Source organism: Leopardus geoffroyi, chromosome C3 (assembly GCF_018350155.1).
Source record: "Leopardus geoffroyi isolate Oge1 chromosome C3, O.geoffroyi_Oge1_pat1.0, whole genome shotgun sequence".
Classification (NCBI taxonomy): domain Eukaryota; kingdom Metazoa; phylum Chordata; class Mammalia; order Carnivora; family Felidae; genus Leopardus; species Leopardus geoffroyi.
The window spans coordinates 81,199,928-81,220,201 of NC_059338.1; the positions used below are offsets into that span (position 1 = coordinate 81,199,928).

At 47.3% G+C, this 20,274-nt stretch overlaps 1 protein-coding gene across 3 annotated transcripts in view; it reads left to right on the forward strand.

Moving 5' to 3' along the window:
* ADCY8 (adenylate cyclase 8) overlaps positions 1-20,274 on the forward strand; it is a 224,807-nt gene that overhangs the window by 182,537 nt on the left and 21,996 nt on the right. For all 3 annotated transcript variants that reach the window (XM_045453661.1, XM_045453662.1, XM_045453663.1), the window contains 2 exons: positions 3,040-3,212; positions 11,818-11,896. In XM_045453661.1, coding sequence (XP_045309617.1) covers positions 3,040-3,212; positions 11,818-11,896 — 252 coding nt within the window. The remainder of the gene's footprint in view (positions 1-3,039; positions 3,213-11,817; positions 11,897-20,274) is intronic.

The following is a 20,274-nucleotide window of genomic DNA, read 5'->3' on the forward strand; positions in this document are numbered from 1 at the left end:
CTACAGGGCAGACTTCTCAGCGGTCCACATGAGAGTTTTTGCAACGTGGCTTTGCAACGTGGTTCTGCCCTGCCCCACCTATGAACCCTTTATGTTACCCGGGTCCCCTGTGGGGGGCATTCTGAAGACTGTGGGGCTTCTGAGTTCCTGGAGTGACTTAAAGAGCACAGAGACTATCATTTGACAGAAACTGAGTAACTGTGTTAGGTCCGGCATCTTCCCACGTTATAGGAAACATGAAATTTATGGGTCCAGACCCGGCTGAAAGAGAGATTTTCACGAAGTCCTAATACTTCGGTAGCTTCCTGTTCCTCTCCATTTCCTGGTCCCACTCCCACTATTCATTCAAGCTATGGAAGAGACAGAGGAGAAGCTCCTGATGTTATTTATCCAGGGGCCTCTTTCCTTTGATGATCCTGCGGTTTACAGCATCACCATGAGTTTCAGCCTTATATTTTAGGGTGGAAAGTTCCCTAAACTGTGCAAGGCAGTGAGCAGGGTGGTTTGTTTCAGTGGAATGGGGGGAGGTGGTAGAGCTGGAGAGAGAGCACTAACCCGGTTGGTTGAGACCATAAAAAGAAAGATCCATCAACCCTTCGTGCAGGTATGGGACTCTATTTAACTCTGATAATTTCAGACGTCTTGGCAGAGAAAGGAGGCGGGCAATTCATTTGAAATTGATCTGCCTGCCTATGTTCCTGGCTCCCCGTAGGGTTTATTATGCGACTTTTTGACATACCCCAGGAGTCCTATAGATTTGGTCTTTGGCACTCTTGAGTTCACGTCATTCCATCTTCATAGAATGTTCTTCCCTTTCCATTTTCCATCGTGTGAATACTGTCCATCCTTCAGATCCAGTTCAGATCTGCCTGCCCCACAAATCTTTCTCCAAACGTGTATGCCTTCTGCCCCTGTGCTCCATCACACGTGATCACGTTGCTGGCAGAGCACTTTCCATGGCACATTGTCACTCGTGTCTCCACATCGGCTTCACATCTTAGACCACAAGATGTGGTCCAGACCATCTCTCACTCACCTTGGAATCCCCAGCGCCCAGCACCCATGTCCTGATTGCAATAGCCACTCCATAAATCCTCATTACGCTTTTTTAACTTGACTGTTGTGCCCTCATAAAGTTTTTCTCAAGGGCACAGTCATTTTGACAGCTTTGATTTAATACATGATTCATAATTTGCACTGCTAAAACTGTGCACAACTCTTCATCGTGATGCAGGTAATGATGAAACAGGATGCCTCGGGCCTATTCATCTTTCCTCTCTATTTGGTAAATTGATGGCATGGAGACATCAAGATGAGTTACCCGAAAATCTTGCCAAGGGAAGATCTTAGAGAGGGGAGGAAAACACATCATCCATTTGAGACAAGGACACAACTGGGTTTACTAAGAAAGACAAAAGCGAAGGCCGCCCCAGACATGGGGATCTGTCGGAACACTGCCTTATTCATTCCTGAGTCTACCCCATGCATCATAATAGACCTCAGTGGGGTCTCGCTTGATATCACTGTTGACTGTGTACATTCATGGGTCAGTTTGGCTTAGGAACTCAATAAACCTGTTCTGTAGTTGTTCGGAGATTCTAGAAATTCTTGCTGGTCTCCTCTGCCCATACAGAAGTTGTCTCTGTCTATAACAGGAGAGAGGAGACCTCCAGTTGCTACACGGAACCATGCATAACAGGGCTAGAATGGATTTTGAGGAATTCTCAAGCTCCGTGTGGGACTTGCACAGATGCATCCAGGTGTCTGGGTGCCATTTGCCAGTTGTGAGAATTCGAGCGATTTACGTGAGCTCTCTGAGCTTCAGTCTCCTCACCTGCGAAATGGGAATTACGATGCCCATCCTGGCCAGTTACGTTGAGAATTGCAAGAGAAAAAGTGTGGAAAGATCCAAGTACAGCCATCAAGTGGCCCTTGATGACGCTGGTTTTATTCTTTTTTCCCACTGGATAGTCAGAATCTGAACCTGTTCATCCAAAATGATACAAGGAGCTGCTTCTGTAAGGGAAATAGGCTTCCGGGGAGTGTCCTCCGGAAGGCTGAAATCTGCCTGGGCAGACTGACCCGTGGGGGCCACTCGGTGTTCTAGCTTGAGTGGTGCCAGACTGGCCCTTTAAACAGCTACTTGTAACATAAGGAGATAGACCTTATCCTGGGTGTGGGGCGGGGAGGGGGGGGTACTGTGGAGGAACAAGACAGTTTCCAGGGCACCTGGAGATGTGCACCAAGGCTTCTCAGGGGCAAGGACACCTGAGCTCACACTTGTCAGAGAAGCGAGGCTAAGTCACAGGAATGAGCTTTGAGCAAGAAGTTGTGGGGTGCAAAGCGGGGGGCCCGGGAGGGTCCGGAAACAGCTGTGGGAGTTGCAAGGAGACAGTGAGGCCGAAGCCTACGTTGGGTTTGGAAAGTGAAGGGAGATATCTGATCCGTCACGGCCTTGTAAGCTTCCCACTCAGCAAGGAGAACACCATCTGAGGGAATGGTGGGCCAGGGAAGGCCTTCGAGGCGAGGAGTGGGGTGATGAGGCGTGTGTTAGAGGTTCTGGAGAGAGAAAGCCAGCGTGTGTTCAGTGAGGGTCGAGGCCCGCAAGGAGACAGAGCTGCCGAAACCGTTCCAGAACCAGAACGGAAAGAGCTCAGAAGGGGAGACTGCATGGATGTGAGCTCTATGAAGGGAGTGGAGTCTGCAGACTGGGGGTGGCCCGGCTGTAGGATGTGGGGGGGGGGGGGGGAGAAAGGCAGCAGAGAAGAGACCGAGGGTTCTGGCCTAGGGCTGGTATAAATGGTCCCCAAACACCACGGAACAGAGGCTTGGGAGGTGGTGGTAAGGCACTGATGAGTTCTCTTGGAGGCTTGTTGAACTGGAGGGCAGCCTGAGGTCTCCAACTGGAGGTGCTCAGCGGCTATCTGTATCAGGAGACACCGCCCCCCCCCCCCCCCCCGCCACCAGCACCCATGCCGAGGAGAGCGAGCCTCCCACGTTCCTGTTGAGTCTGACCACCTCCCCTCTCTCTCTTCCCAGTACTTCGTCTTCACTGGGGTGTTGGCCATGGTGACCTGTGCGGTTTTCCTCCGCCTGAACTCTGTCCTGAAGCTGGCCGTGCTGCTGATTATGATTGCCATCTACGCGCTGCTGACTGAGACCGTCTACGCGGGCCTCTTCCTGCGCTATGACAACCTAAACCACAGCGGAGAGTAAGTGCCCGCCGTCGCGTCCTCAAAAAGTGCTCAGACTCCCAGTGGGAAAGGGAGCCGTTGGGAAAATGATTGAGATGGAGACACCAAAGCCTGGGGACTGTTGGACGTTGACTTCTGTTTCTCAGCTCAGGCACTCGCTAGCCTACCAGTCTAAGCAACATCCCTAGTTCCAATCCTGAACATCAGCTTTATAGACTGGACTGAATAGTAACTAAATCGGAGTTCCAGTCTCGTCCACACCCAATAATTTGCGATTCCTTCCAGTTTCACAGCTCCGAGACGTACGGGATCTGATTATAATTTGGCTGGGGCAGTATTAATAATAGCAGACATTGTGCGTCGGGCACTTACTATGCTCCTTGCACTGTATTGTTTTTGAAATACAAAAAAGTACCAAAAAAGAGGGGCGCCTCGGTGGCTCAGTAGGTCGAGCACCTGACTTCAGCTCAGGTCATGATCTCGCAGCTCGTGATTTCAAGCCTCGCGTCAAGCTCTGTGCCGACAGCTTGGAGCCTGGAGCCTGCTTCCAATTCTGTATCTCCCTCTCTCTCTCTGCAACCCCCCCTCAAAAATAAATAAACATTAAAAAAAATGTCTCAGCCTAGGTTTCTTAGAACAGAGCCTGAGACAAGGCTAAAGGGCTGGTACACCCCCAGGGCAGTGAAAATAAGGAGAAGAGGGCAGGAGGCAAATGCAAGCTGACGAGGTATTCGATGGCCACGTGGACTGTGAAGAGATTGAGGAGAGACACTCAGCTGGAATGTCTCTGGATGGGCAGTGAGGTGGGGAAAAGGCAGCTCAGGGCGGAGAAAGGGAGAGGAGTTTCTCCATCGGCTCCAGCCCTTTCCTGGCTCTCGTGAGTCACAGCTCATTCTCTGGATGAACTTCCTGGTGACAGCCAGTGGCCCCTCACACACCTGCAGTGTGGAGCTTTATCTGAGCTAGAAGTGGCAGAGACAACTCTCCCCTGGTGTGGGAGGCACCGGGCTAACTGAGACCACAAGGGGCCAACCCGATGAGAAAAAGATGAGGCCAAGATCACCCCCAAAAGAACCTCAGAAAATGTGCATGATCCTAATAAGGTGAACGTCTGTGAACCAACCCCTGCATAAACAGTGTTAATAACGAGTCGTAGTTACTTCTGCACTCTTAAAAGGGTAAAGTATTTAAGCTATTTTGCTGAAGTTCTCTTCCCCGGCATTCCTCTCCTCTCTTTCTCGTACGCGCCAATTTCTAATGCACTTAATGTGTACCCCTCCCATCTGTGATTTTTTGTGGTTGTTGTTGTTTTGTTTCATTTCTTTTGGGGTAGGGGTGGGGCAGAGAAAGGGAGAGAGAAAGAGAGAGAGAGAATGCCAAGCAGACTCCACACTCAGTGCAGAGCCTGACGCGGGGCTTGATCTCACAACCCTTGGATCATGACCTGAACCGACATCAGGAGTCAGATGCTTGACCGACTGAGCCCCCCAGGCGCCCCCCAGGTTTTCTAAATATATATTTAGTTATGTCTGTATTATAAATTACTTCTAAAATTATTTTGTTGTCACGCAGTATTGTATTTTTTAGTTACGTGTGGGTTGATGTCTACAGATGTAATTCTGTCGACAGCTTTCACAATCTCCGCAGCTGTAATATGTTCCTATTATATAATACAAACGTACCAAAATATATTTATCCTTTGACCTATTAATAGACTTTCAGGCTGTTAGCAGTTTTCCCTACTTAAAAAAAACGCTTCAGTGACCATTATCGAAGACCTCTCCTGGAACTTCTATTCGAAAGTAAACTCACTGCATTGTAGGGTATCTGCATTTCCCACTTTTACGATATTGCCAAATTTGCTCTCCAACGTGCTTAAAACAGTTTCCCTCTCACAAGCCGTGGTCCCGTTGCTTCTGGTTGCCACCCACACTGTCGTTAGACTCTTAAAATTCTTGTTGCGTTTATGGGTGTCTCATTATTTTCATTAGTTCCTTGATCATGACTAAGTGTGTGCGTTTTATATGTTTGCTTATTCACCATTTGGATTTCCTTTTGGGTGAATTGTCAGATCATATCCTTTGCCGGCTTTACGTGTTAGGCTGTTTGCCTTTTTCTTACTGGATTTGCAAAGGGTATTTATGAATTCTAGACGCTAATTTGTGCCTGCTGTACACGTGCATCAGACACTGTATGTATATTTGATCCCCATGGCAACCGTCTGAAGAACTCAGGCTTGGGGAGGTTAAACAATTATCCTGGGCACGTGGCCAATAAGGAACAGACCCGGATTCAAACTTGAGTCTTCCTGGCTCCAACGTCCACCTTTGTCAATACCGCGTAAACTTCTTTTAAGTCAAGCTGAAGAAACTCCCACCGGATGCCCAGGATTCAAAGACCATCAGAATAGTTCCAAATTAGGTAACGTGGTTAGTGGCCACCAGTGTCCTGCGGCCAAACAGAGGGTAAAGGCATGTAGGAACAAAATAAGCCACGTTTGTGGTAAAAATAAAATTAAACCAGTTACAACTTAGCTATTTAAAGGGGAGCACAGCTTCTTTTGTTAAATTTTTTTTATGTCTTTATTTATTTATTTATTTATTTATTTATTTTTGAGAGAGAGAAACACAGTACGAGCGGGGGGAGGGGCAGAGAGAGAGAGAGAGGGAGACACAGAATCCGAAGCGGGCTCCAGGCTCCGAGCTGTCGGCACAGAGCCTGACGCGGGGCTCCAACCCAGGAACCGTGAGATCGTGACCCAAGCTGAAATCAAGATTTGGACCCTCAACCGACTGAGCCACCCAGGCGCCCCTGATCTGAGGTCTTCAGCAAAAACTTGTAGTGAAATTGTTAAGTAGGGTTGTGAACGTAAACGTAATCCCAGGCTCATGGCTGCCAGCGTCCGAGTGTTTTTCTCAGCTTCTTCCTGCGCCAAGGTCGGTTATCGGCTAGGCTTGTATTGACTTCCACTTTGCTTTCAAAGGAACTAAACTAATGAGGAGCGGGAAGCTGCTCGTTCAGCCTTCTCTCTCCGCTACGGTGGAAGTCATTAGATGCCACTGTGTATCTCGTTGGCAGCCACAGCCTGCTCATGATGGTTCGGGGGCATTCTGCGGGTTGCTCCTGGGGGTCGGGTGCCCCGGTCACGAGAAGTGCAGAAAACCTTACACTGGGCGGCTGGGCAGCGTCTCCAGAGAGATGGTCCCACATACTTCAGACGGGCATCTCCCCATCTGCACAACTCCTTGTCTCAGTGGATGACGCTGAGCCCAGAACAAGAGAGGCACCCTCTCCCCCAGTATCTTATCAATCCCTGGGGACTCCCGTTCGTCAGCAGCCCTTGCAGAGAAGTACCTATCATAACACGCGTGAGTACAAGTTTCAGGGTGAAAGGACTTAGGTTCAGACCCCAGCTCTGCCATCAACCAGCTGTGGGATCCCAAGGGAATTCGTGAAAAGTGACCATCTCTCTCAGCCCGGCTTTTCTCATCTGTAACGTGGGGGCAATAACCACTCGTCCAGAGTAGAAGGGTCAGAGAGATCAAATGTGATCATGGAAACTTAGCACAAGGCCTGGCATAGAACAAGCACTTGATGAATACTAGCAATTAGTGTCCCACCTGCCCCCTCCACGCTGCAAATGCTACAGTTCTAGAAAGGTCGTTACTTTCATTTGCTGCGGTCGCCTAACTGATCTCCCGGCCTCCACTCTCAGTCCACCCCTCTCAAGGCCACCAGAGCCATCTGGTGAACTCATGATCCTTCTTAAAACCCTTAAGGGGCTCCTTATTGCCTCTAAGAAGCTAAAAGTTCAACCTGTTTCTCAAGGACTCCACCCGCCATCCTGGGTCTGGCCCCCATGACTCCTCTAGTCTTTTCCTTCTGTAGCTCCAGAGGCCACAACGTACCCATCCGGTGTTCTAGCCATAGGAAACCAGGCTGGTTACCCGCCCAGGGGGCTTCTGCCCGTTCCCCTGCCAGACGCGTACATCTCCTTATTCCCAGCCCATCCCTCTCAAGGTCCAGCCCAAGAGCAGTAATGCCCCCTCTGAGCGTTCCTCGCTTTTAACCTGTGCGCCTAACCTCTCATTGCACTTCTCCCTCAGTGTTGCCATCATTACTTTTCACGTCCTCCTCTTCCATTAGAGTAGGAGCATTTGAGGGCAAGGACCATTACTCATGCTTATATTTTGGCACTTAGTGAGGTATCTGGCAGTGGGTGTCCAATTAAAGACTTGTTGGGTGAAACATTAAATACACGAGGGACTGAAAGAAACGTTAGCTTCTTTTGAATCATATTGTACCACTGAGTCACCGTAAGCCAAGTGTCTGCTCTCCACAACCCTGTGATGTTTGCTCACCATCACCCTTAAACCAAGCATTCCCCATCCAGTAAGCACTTCTGTGTCCCACCTCTTCTAGGCCCTGCAGATTCACAGACGAATAAGACATTGTTTCTATCTCCAAGGAGCTTAGGGGCAAGAAAGTACAAGAAAATGCATATAGGAGGGCACAGTGGCTCCTGAGAGAGCATGACTGAGATATAGATTGACAGCCGGGCTTCCCTACGCGCCAGATCAGTGAACTACAGTGAATCGTTTCACACCTGAGCCTCGGTTTCTTCTTTACTGGAAGAGGGATAATGGTACTTAATTGTTGATGTGACAAAGGGCAAGCAACAGGTATGTAGAGTGTTACCGGAGGCGTGGCACAAAATCAGCACGTAGCTGATGCAGCCACTAGTCTGGGGACAGAATAAAGCATCAGTTCAAACTGATGGTGTATTTTGAGTTTCAAAAGGGGGAAATGGGAACTCCTAGCTAAACCAAAACTTTGGCCTCAGGTACGTAATCGCTAAAGCTCTGAACTTGGTGCTTGAGATGTGACCGCGCATCTTGACTCGGATAGAAATCAGCTGTGCGAACTTGGACGTGTAGCTTCTCCCTGGGCCTCAACCTTAAATCTATAAAATGAGAGCCACCCGAGGGATATTACATCACATAATATGAAATAGAATGGACCCACTCAGCTCACATTGTAACGTATGTAATTACATGGAGTTAGTTTCATTATAGACACTGAGTGCCAAAGTAGGTTACAAAAATCGTACGAACCATACAGTCCTAAATTTGCAAAGATGGTTTTGCATGGAGCGACATTTAGTTGGCTCCAAGGTATTAACCGTTGTTTTCTCTGGGTGGTAGGCTTCAGGACTCCCTTTATTTTCTTATTTGTAATTTGCATTAGCTTCCAAATTGACTACAACTAGTATAAATGCTTCCGTAATAAGTAACCCTCAAACTAAATACTCATTTTTATGAGACATCAGATAAGATGATCTCTAAAGACTGTTCTAGCCCTGGAGAATTACATTATTCTACATGTGTTTTCACTTAATTATGCCTCTTTCTATTAGCATAGGAAGATAATGGTATTAATACCATGATTTTATTAGTATAAATAAATTAGTTCAAACGTCCTCGGTTTCTCTGCCAGCCAATACCAAGCAAAGTATTATAATTTCATACAAATGTTGGTCATTTGGCTCTCTTGGAAGTTCTTCAGAGAATCACAGGAGCTACAAAAAGTTCCTTCTAGCTTTACGGTTTTTTAATTGTTCAATGTTTATTCATTTTTGAGAGAGAGACAGAGACAGAGTGGGAGTGGGAGAGGGGCAGCGTGAGAGGGAGACACAGAATCCGAAGCGGGCTCCAGGCTCCGAGCTGTCAGCACAGAGCCCGACGCGGAGCTTGAACCCACAAGCCGTGAGATCGTGACCTGAGCTGAAGTCAGATGCTTAACCGACTGAGCCACCCAGGCACCCCTGCTTCTAAATTTAAATGATGGCTCGTTTTGGATGTTGCTTGGCCTGGCTGACTTTCTCTGAACATTTTGCCCTCTTTACTCAGACTGTAATTCTTCAGTCTGAAATACATCTTAAAGACTAAGAAACCATTCATAATCATTTTCTCTTTGCTTCTGAATTCAATCTGGTCATCTATTTTTCGTCAACCACTGCTTTCAAGAGGCATTTGTGTTTTCTCTTGGAAGCAGGTTGTTAGTGATAAATTGCAGGCCTTACAAAAGGCTTCCACATGACAAAGAAAAGGATGTCAGAAGTGCTAGTCAGAGCAAGAGTTGGAGTTAAACACAGGATGTCTCCCATTCAGACTCAGCCCCGCAGCTATTAAACCAGCTAGCTGAACAAGATCGATGTCCCATACCTAGACAGCCAGTCCCATCTTTTCCTCCTCAAGTCTTATCATCCTGTAAGACCCAGCTCTTGAATTCCCAGAACATCCATCCTGGGTTACTTTCACTTCCCATGGATTCCCATGGCAACAAGGCTGTATTTGGACAATGGAGTATATTATGTTATGAACGTACTCTCTGTTTGGTCCTTTCCTTTACTGGACCGTCTTGAGGGCAAAAACAGTGTGCCATCTTTATTTTCCATATCCCAGCGTGTGCCTGGCACATGTTGGGGCTCAATAATTACGTGCTTCACTGGGGCTGTAGGGAAGAGACACGATAACGAGTACCATCTATTATGAGCATATTATCTCTAAGGAAAAGCAGATGGAACTAGGAATCCATGAATCTGAATCTTGTTCCAGCCCACAGACGTCCTGGTCCCCTGGGTCCCCGTATGGACAACCGCCCCCCCCCCAACCCCTGCCCCATAGAAAGAACAGTTCTATTCCTGAGTTCTTGTTCTATATGAAGAGTTGTATCAGCTGGGAGGGTCTTTTACATAAAGCTAGATGAGAAACTGGTCTTGGGAGCTGAGCTCTTGTCTCCAGTTCTTGAGCCCAATGCTACCCTGCTCACCTCCAGGGAGGATAGAAAAGAAAAGGGAAGGCCGGAGACTTCCCAGATGGGGCCATATCAGTGTTCACTCTATCCCTCCATCTGAACACTGCATCTCCTCCTTGATGGCTCCTTGGGTCCTTAAGCCTCATCGAGTTAAGTTACTCCTGAGCACACATGTGCTTGTAGTTGGAAGACAGTAAAAAAGTGAATGACATGATCTGGGTTTGGTGAGACAAAATATTCGGGCAACCATGTAGGAACAGATGGTGGGGGGCAATGCCAGGGGGCTATCGGAAGTTATGGTGGCCATACTCAGGTGTTGGAGGTAGAGATGGGGAGAGTGGATGGACTGGGGATATGTTTGGGCGCAAGAGCAGACATGATCTGGATATTGGGGTGGTGAGGGCTGATTCCTAGGTTTGCTCTTATATTTGGCTCAAGCACCTGGGCGAGTGGATGAGGGGAGCATCGCCTGAGGTGGAGAAAACTGGTAGAAGAACCAGGAGGTGATGGAAAGCAAGTCCCAAGGTCCCTGGAAACAATTTGTCTAAAACATTTTTATTTTGAGTTTTCTTCACTGGCCGACGGAAACCTGTCAAGGGGACTGTTTATTTCCACAAGCCACCAGTGTCCACATTCAAAGCCTGATGTTGCTTCTTCCAAACCCGTTGCCTCCTGGCCTAGCTTGTTCTGGAAAAGGCTTTGTGCTGGGCTGAAATGAAAGAGAGAAAGCATTTGGAATCAAACAAGGGACTCCTTAGAACTTCTGAATTCCCTGGATGACTGAAAGTCACATCGGTGCTTAAGCACACGCTTGCCACTGGCCGTCTTCAGCTGCCTTCCAGCTTGGTCTTCTGGAAAGTCTGGGACAGACCAGACCAGTGACACCTGTTGGGGCAGCTTGTGCCCCAACAAGGACTGAATGGAGTGTTTGGCGGGGGTGGGGAGGAAAGGGGGTGTCAGTCCAGGAGGAGATGATGCACAGGGAACAAAGTCTTTATTAAAAGATAGAAGAATTGAAATGGGATTATAACAGTGCCTGACTCACAGAACTGATAGAAGAATTTTAAAAATTGATGGAAGATTAAAATAGTGTCCAGCTCATAGAGAACTGCCTTAAGAATCTAAACAATCTAAGTGAAAGCACTTAGAACAGAGAAAGCCACATCGTCAGCATCACATCCCTCTCTCTTCAATAGTACAACATCTAGGGGCACCTGGGTGGCTCAGTCGGTTAAGCGTCCGACTTCGGCTCAGGTCATGATCTCGTAGTTTGTAAGTTCGAGCCCCGTGTCGGGCTCTGTGCTGCCAGCTCACAGCCTGGAGCCCCCTTCAGATTCTGTGTCTCCTTTCTCTCTGCCCCTCCCCTGCTCATGCTCTGTCTCTGTCTCAAAAAAATAATAATAATAAAATAAAATAAAATAAAGAACAACATCTAAAGAAAAAGGAAGGGATCCTTGTCTTCCCATGGATTTTTGTGACAAAGTTTCAAAGCTCTTTGAAGTCTGGAAGTGTTCTGCAAAGGGAAAATATTTTTATCAATGTGAGTACATTGTCGAGATGCCGGATTCTAGATTCATCCGCCGGGTGTGACCGAAGTGACTTCCTACCCTTGGGCATCAACTGATTTCTGACTTAGCCTATGGGGAAACCCTCGGGCCACAGCCCCTATCACCTAGTGGGTGCTCAGGAAATAGTCGCTCCTTTCTGTTTACCCCTGTCCTCTCTGAACCCCGGTTTCCTAATGAGTCCCCTTGGAGCCCCTCCGTGGTTGTAACCCTGTCACTGCTTGCCTTTCTTCTTCCAACAGAGATTTCCTGGGGACCAAGGAGGCGTCACTGCTGCTGATGGCCATGTTCCTCCTTGCCGTGTTCTACCACGGACAGCAGGTAATCCAACACTTAGCACCGACTCCCTTCTGTTACCTGGCATTTCCCACCGCGGTGAAACTGGCCTACAAGACCTCTGCCCTTCCCTGGAGCCAATGACCTTCAGCTGCTTGCAGGAAGTTATGATTCTTAACCAATCGATTCCTCCCAAAGCCTACCTCATGAAAAGCTAAGCTGACAAAGATGATTTGGCAAGCCAGCTGGTTTTAATGCCTTTTAGGTAAATCTCTTTCAAAGAGATTACAGTTATTAAAAAAAAAAAAAAAAAAAAAAAAGAACAAAAAAACTTTTAATTTCTGCCTGAGGCAAACCAGGATCCCTCCTAATTCCGTTGCCTGGATACGGTCATCCCTGGAGAAGCTGTGTGCTGTGCTAGATAAGCAGGCGGGTTTGAGTGTCAGCTGAGCTGGTGTTCTAATCCTGCCTTTGACTCACAGTTTGTGGCCTCAGGCAAGTGACTTATCTCCCTGAGCCCAGACCTCCTCTACGAGTCTCAAATAGGATAAAGGGATATTGGGGGGGGGGAGGGGGGGCTCTGTCAATTGAGTGTCCGACTTCAGCTCAGGTCTTGATGACAGTTTGAGAGTTCAAGTCCCGCATCAGGCTCTGTGCTGTCAGCTCAGAACCCGCTTTGGATCCTCTGTCTCCCTCTCACTCTTCCTCTCTCTCTGTCTCTCAAAAATATATAAATATTTGAAATAAAATAAAATAGGATAGCAACACCTGAATAGGGCTGTCTTGAGGAATCAGTGGCGATTACCATGTGCTGCGTTGGCCCTGTGCCTTAAAAAGTATAGGACGTGCTTCGTTATTTCTTTGTCTTAAGCAAAGCAAGTGCCTACGGTTCTGATGCCATTTCCCTATGAGCCTCGGCTCCGCTGGGGTCTGGGGTGGGCACTGTGGCTGGCTCTGTACATAACCCCATCCCTGGCCCCAAAGGTTCCAGTCTCCCGGAGGAGAGAAGAACCCAAATGACGCAAAGAGGGACGTGCTATGTGTGGGTCAGGCTGTCTGAGGACTTCAAGAGTTGGAGCCGCAAGAAACGATTCTGCACGGGAGCCTGACACGAGGTCCGCCTTGGAGGTTTGCCTGCTGTGGCCAGTAGGACTTCTCCACGTGGACTCAGACCACGAAGGCTGTGGTGTCCGTCAGCTGGGGAGATTTTCCCTCCCTGGTAGCTCCAGGTCCTGCCAGCTCCCCTGCCCTGCCCTAGATCCCGGCCCATCTTTCTGCGGTCTGCATGCCTTTCAAAAAAAAAAAAAGTAACCAGAAAAGGAGAAAAACAAAACAGGAAGGCTCTGGGCTAGAGCAGAAATAGAAACAGAGCCCTGGGAAGTCGCCATGGAAACAGGGAGGTAAGAAACCCTGAAACAGCCCCAGACCCCGAGAACCTAGAAATACATATAAAGTTATGTATGATAAGGGGGAAGGGAAAATGTAGTCAAGGGAGGAAAGGAGGAGTATAAGGACTTGGCCAGGAAAAAGGAGGAGGGAGGAGTGGCGATGTATCAAGTGACTGGTGTGTGCCTTTATTATCTCGTGGAACCCTTCCAACAACGGGATTTGGTAGTTTACAGGTGAAGAAAGTCATACTACTCAGCTAGTTGGCGGGAGAACTAGAAGTCAAACCCGGATCTTTCTCCAGAACCTCCCCCTTTCCACTTCTCTAGACTGGAGAGAGACAGAAAGAAGTTAACACACCAACACAACGGCCCAGGGCATTCAATCTTGCAGCGGGACTTTGATTTGGTTTTAGATTTTAGCCGGATTTATGGCAAAACAATAAGGCACACGGCGAGATCTAGCCGTTTCCAGAATTCCTGTAGTGAGGTATTTCTGGATCTGTCAGAGCTGGGGTCATATCTTCCACGTCTTGATGGCTTCTAGAAGTTCCAGAGAACTTAGTCGGACGTGCAAATGGCAGCCCATTCGAGGGCTATGAAGACAGAGTCAGAGGAGAGGATCAGACAGAGAAACATACCCATGCTCCCCACCCCCCACCCCCGTCCCAGGTTTGAAAGTGACAAATGAGCAGCCCTCAGAGCTAATTAAGACAGAGCAAGTTCTGGGGCGCCTGGGTGGCGCAGTCGGTTGGGCGCCGACTTCAGCCAGGTCACCATCTCGCGGTCCGTGAGTTCGAGCTCCGCGTCGGGCTCTGGGCTGATGGCTCAGAGCCTGGAGCCTGTTTCCGATTCTGTGTCTCCCTCTCTCTCTGCCCCTCCCCCGTTCATGCTCTGTCTCTCTCTGTCCCAAAAATAAATAAACGTTGAAAAAAAAAAAAAAAAAAGACAGAGCAAGTTCTCAAGTGAGGGTCCTCATCCCAAATTAAGAAAGATGTTCCTTCCTCCTCTGTCACCTTAAGGAATTATTTTGTGCCCTGGCAATGCTCCTTCTCCAATACCCCTTTAACGTTCTGATTCAATTTATTCTGTTCTCCGTTTGTCCTGGGAAACTGACAACCTAACCGTGTTAAGTTTATGCATAAAGTAGTGGTATATTTGTGCATAGCGAGGGTCTGCATGGTCAAGTGACATCTGATATGTTTCCCTCTTATTTTTAAAAAAAATTTAATGTTTATTTATTTTTGAGAGAGAGAGAGAGCACAGCTGGGAAGGGGCAGAGAGAGAGGGAGACAGAGGATCCGATGCAAGCCCCACGCTGTCTGTGCAGAGCCCCAGGAAGGACTCGAACTCACAAACCGTGAGATCATGATTCGAGCCAAAGTCAGGTTCTTAACGGACTGAGCCACGCAGGTGCCCCCCCCCCCCTCTTATTTTCAACTTTCAGAAGGCTCTGAAATTACATAGTCACATTCCATAATGGTAGCAGTTACAGGTATCCAGGCTCTGGAGTGGGAGAGAAGTATTCAAACGGCAATTCTGCCACGTGGTGGACATGTGACCTTCAGCAATTTACGTAACTCGGGTCTCAACTTTCCCACCTATAAAATGGGTACCATAATAACATTTTCTACTCCATGGGGTTGTTATAATATCGTATGAGAACATAACTATAATATACTTATCCCCGTGGTTTGCACAAAGAGGTTTTCAAAAATGGTAAGCTATGGATATTTTACTTGGAAAACAAGCCCGAGACAAGCAGGTGAAATATTACTATCCATCTGGTCCCAAGTCATCCGAGGTCATAAAACCAATAAGGAAAACCAGACAGAAGCAGGAATCCATTACCTGGGTCCATTACCTCTCCACCACATGTCCCTGCCTCTCTCTATTAGAAGATTCTTTCTGCAGGATTGCATCACTTCTCTGTCCTCTGCCAGGGTCCTGTTTATCTGAACCAAGTCTGTCTACTCCTGCCTCCTGGGTCTGCTACCTGCCTCCACCAGTTTCCCTTTGTGACTCGGCGGCCCTCGATTTTTTTTTTAAGGCTGAATAATGCCCACTGATGCCTGGTACGCAGCAGCCAGCCCGGTGCGAGCAGGGGTAATTATACGCCTCCAGAGGGACTGAGGGCATTATGTAACTGAGCAATTAGGAAATTTCATCTTGTACATACGTCGAGGTGATATGCCATCGCTTCCTCCTCCCGTGAGGCAGGTGAATGTTCTAAATGTTGGACAGGAGAGAGCGGTCGGGTGGCCTCTTGCTTCACCTGGTTCACCCGCAGCCCCCGAGGTGTGGACTTTGCCTCGGGGGCTCCATTTATAACAGAGGAACCATGTGTAGTCTATGCACAGGGACAGAGGTTAATAAGGTCTCCAGTCACCTCCCGGTCAGATGAAGACAGGCACTGGGACGGTGTGGCTTTGAAGGGAAGACCCAAGCGTTGGAACAAAATCTTCTTCTTTGTTCAATGTTTTTTATTCATTTATTTTGAGACAGAGAGAGAGGGGGGCAGAGAGACAGGGAGAGAGAGAGACTCCCAAGCGGGCTTCACGCCATCAGTGCCAGAGCCCCATGAGGGGCTCCATCCAACAAACCCGTGAGAGAATGACCTGAGCTGAAACCAAGAGTCGTACGTGCAACTGACAGAGCCGCCCGGGTGCCTTCATGGGAACCAAATATTCTTAAATTTGAATCTCAGCAGTGTCACTGGAGGATGGGTGACATGGAGAAATTTAAGCCCTAGAGCTTCCCGTGCTTAACCTGTAAAATGAACAGGATGACCTCACCAGCGAAATGGGACTAAATAAAGTGCCGACCTTGCTGAGTTGTGTGATGAAATGTAGGAAGTGCCTGGAACCGCCTGGGCCAAGGCGAGAGCTGGGCCAGTGTTAGGCACCATGATGTGCTAAGAGCCTGGCCCAAGGCTGATGAACGGTATGTGTTCGTTCTCGAGTACTCTTCTCGTAGAGCCAGTTCTCTCGTGTTTTGGTAACACTCAAGAGAGAGATGGCATTTCCAAGTCCACTGACGTTTCTTAAGCAAATGCTGAAGAATTTTCCTTTTTAAAAACTCACCGCCCATGCCTCCCACGTGTTTTTCCTGCTCACCGCCCAGGTCTGCTCAAACCACCGTGTTCATTTTTTTTTCAATAGGAAATGTATTGTCAAGTTGGTTTCCATACAACACCCAATGCTCATCCCAACAGGTGCCCTCCTCAATGCCCCTCACCCACCTTCCCCTCCCTCCCACCCCCCGTCAACCCTCAGTTTATTCTCAGTTTTAAGAGTCTCTTATGTTTTAGCTCCCTCCCTCTCTAACCTCTTTTTTTTCCTTCCCCTCCCCCATGGTCTTCTCTTAGGTGTCTCAGGATCCACCTAAGAGTGAAAACATATGGTATCTGTCTCTCTCTGTATGACTTATTTCACTTAGCGTAACACTCTCCAGTTCCATCCACGTTGCTACAAATGGCCAGATTTCATTCTTTCTCATTGCCACGTAGTACTCCATTGTGTATATAAACCACAATTTCTTTATCCATTCATCAGTTGATGGACATTTAGGCTCTTTCCATAATTTGGCTATTGTTGAGAGTGCTGCTACAAACATTGGGGTACAAGTGCCCCCATGCATCAACACTCCCGTATCCCTTGGGTAAATTCCTAGCAGTGCTATTGCTGGGTCATAGGGTAGACCTGTTTTTAATTTTTTGAGGAACCTCCACACTGTTTTCCAGAGCGGCTGCACCAGGTTGCATTCCCACCAACAGTGCAAGAGGGTTCCCGTTTCTCCACGTCCTCTCCAGCATCTATAGTCTCCGATTTGTTCATTTTGGCCACTCTGACTGGCGTGAGGTGATAATTGAGTGTGGTTTTGATTTGTATTTCCCTGATGAGGAGCGACGTTGAGCATCTTTTCATGTGCCTGTTGGCCATCCGTATGTCTTCTTTAGAGAAGTGTCTATTCATATTTTCTGCCCATTCTTCCCCGGATTATTTGATTTTGGGTGCCGAGCTTGGTGAGTTCTTTATAGATTTTGGATACTAGCCCTTTGTCCGATATGTCATTTGCAAAGATCTTTTCCCATTCCGTTGATTGCTTTTTAGTCTTCTTGATTGTTTCCTTTGCTGTGCAGAAGCTTTTTATCTTCATGAGGTCCCAATAGTTCATTTTTGCTTTTAATTCCCTTGCCTTTGGAGATGTGTCAAGTAAGAAATTGCTGCGGCTGAGGTCAGAGAGGTTTTTTCCTGCTTTCTCCTCTAGGGTTTTGATGGTTTCCTGTCTCACATTCAGGTCCTTTATCCATTGTGAGTTTATTTTTGTGAATGGTGTAAGAAAGTGGTCTAGTTTCATCCTTCTGCATGTTGCTGTCCAGTTGTCCCAGCACCATTTGTTAAAGAGACTGTCTTTTTTCCATTGATATCTCTTTTCCTGCTTTGTCAAAGATTAGTTGGCCATATTTTTGTGCGTCCGATTCTGGAGTCACTATTCGATTCCATTGGTCTATGTGTCTGTTTTTGTGACAATACCATGCTGTCTTGATGATTACAGCTTTGTAGTAGAGGCTAAAGTCTGGGACTGTGATGCCTCCCACTTTGGTCGTCTTCTTCAAAATTACTTTGGCTATTCAGGGTCTTTTATGGTTCCATACAAATTTTAGGATGGCTTGTTCTAGCTTTGAGAAGAACGCTGGTGCAATTTTGATTGGGATTGCATTGGATGTGTAGATAGCTTTGGGTAGTATTACCTGACAGCACATGATCTCTTTTCTTAAGACATTCCTCTGTCTTTCGTTCTTCTCCCTCCACCACTGAGCCGAGAGCAAATCAAAGGCAGAGAGTGAGTTTCACCCATCTTTGTATGCCCAGCACCTTGCACACAGTAGGGGCACTACCCACTAGATCTTTAGTAAACTGGAAAAGAAATTTCATAATAGGTGATGCCTGCCTGCACGAGACCTGCTTTCTCAAGAGACAGAGCTGTACTTAAGAGTGTTTTTAAAAAAGTTTTTTTAATGTTTATTTAATTTTGAGAGAGAGAGAGACAGAGGATGAGCCAGGGAGGGGCAGAGAGAGAAGGAGACACAGAATCTGAAGGAGGCTGCAGGCTCTGAGCTGTCAGCACAGAGCCGGACGCGGGGCTAGGACTCACAAACCGCGAGATCATGACCTGAGCCGAAGTCAGACGCTTAACCGACTGAGCCACCCCAGCACCCCGGATTAGAGAGTCTCTTTATGGACATGCCTTCAACGCCGTGGCCAGTGGTCACCAATGCGAGGTGTGTTCTTGCCTGTAACTGGAAAATCCTTGCTGAAATGGACTCCAGTGCTCCAGACTCCCCTCCCTGTGTTTCTGAGTTGAATTCGACCAGATGAAAGGTTTTCGGACAGAAGAGAAATACAAAAGTATCTGCTGCTTCAACCAAGCATGCACTTTTAAGGAGAATGACAAAACATTTCATTTGGATAAGAAAATTCTGTCCTGCGATGCGACAGATTAAGATTTGATGCTCTTGAATCTGAGGGGGAAAAAGTGAAAGCACAGATTTGATCAGACCTTATCCACTGCTGCCTTGGATTGTAGCGATAGTACCTTCCCAATCTGCATTTGAGGCATTTCCGAATTCTTTTGCACGCCTCCTGTGATTTGGCCCGGGTCACAGATCCATATAATAATCCGTGCCTCTTGAACTAGACATGATGGGGATGACTCTCCTCATTTTTTAGAAGGCGAACCAAAATGCAAGCAGTGGAATGACTTCCCCAAGGTCACACAGCAGAACAGTCGAGACCAGCATTCTTTGGTGCGATCTGCGGTCTCCCCTCTTTTTTCCCTTTTTTTCTGGAAAATTTCAAACCTCTAGAAAAGCTCATGGAATGTGTACTGAGCTCACAGCTTCGACAGTTATTAACTCCTGTGTCTTTTCCCACTTATCTCCCTATTGATTTTGCTCATGGCTCCTTCCCAATCACTTTGAGGCAAATTCTAGATGCCCTGCTGTTTCATCTGTAAATGCTTCAATATGCGCCCAAAAGATAAGAGAATGTTAACCTCATCACAATGCTATTAAACACTTTAAAAAGGAAAGTGGTGCTTCTTTAACATTGTCAAAACCTCTAGGCAGTGTTTCAGTTTCTTAATTGGTTTATAATTATATTTTTAAGTTTGTTTATTTAAATTGGAATGCAGATAAAATGCACGTATTGCCATGGGTTGGTATGTCTCTTAAGCCTTTTTTAATTTAATTAAAAAAAAAATTTTTTTAATGTTTGTTGATTTTTGAGAGCGAGAGACAGAGTGCAAGTGGGGGAGAGGCAGAGAGAGGGAGACAGAATCCCAAGCAGGCTCCGGGCTCTGAGCTGTCAACACAGAGCCCAACGTGGGGCTCGAACCCACGAACCATGAGATCATGACCTGAGCCAAAGGCACATGCTTAACTGACTGAGCCACCCAGGCGTCCCTGTTTTTTCTTTATTGGTAGTTATATTTAGAAACGGCCAGACTTAGGTTCAGTTTTTTTCTACGAAACTATATTATTGGTTGGTTTTGTGAATAACTGTTAACAGGCACATAATACCTGCTTATCTTTTTGTCTGCTAGCAGCTATTGACAAGAACAGCCTCTGTTCACTTATTTTATAGGTGGTGATATCTCAGTTCTGTCAATACTCCGTGATTCATTGGCTGGAATACAACTTGAAGGAGAACCTTCTCCTCCAAGTACAGCTCATAAAGCAAAAGTAGGATAAATGCTTAATTCTTTCCCTATAAATGCCTTCCCTGTAAGTTTCCCAGTCTGTTCCCAAACACCGTCCAGAGATGATCAGTGAGGTCTTGTGTCCTAAGTGTCGATGCATTCTGCCATATTTCCTGTGTTGCAATCCACTGCAATCATCATTCTTATTAAAGCTCAATCAGGGGTGCCTGGGTGGCTCCGTCGGTGAAGCGTCTCACTTCAGCTCAGGTCGTGATCTCGTGGTTTGTGGATTTAAGCCCTGCATCCGGCTCCGTGCTGACAGCTCAGAGCCTGGAG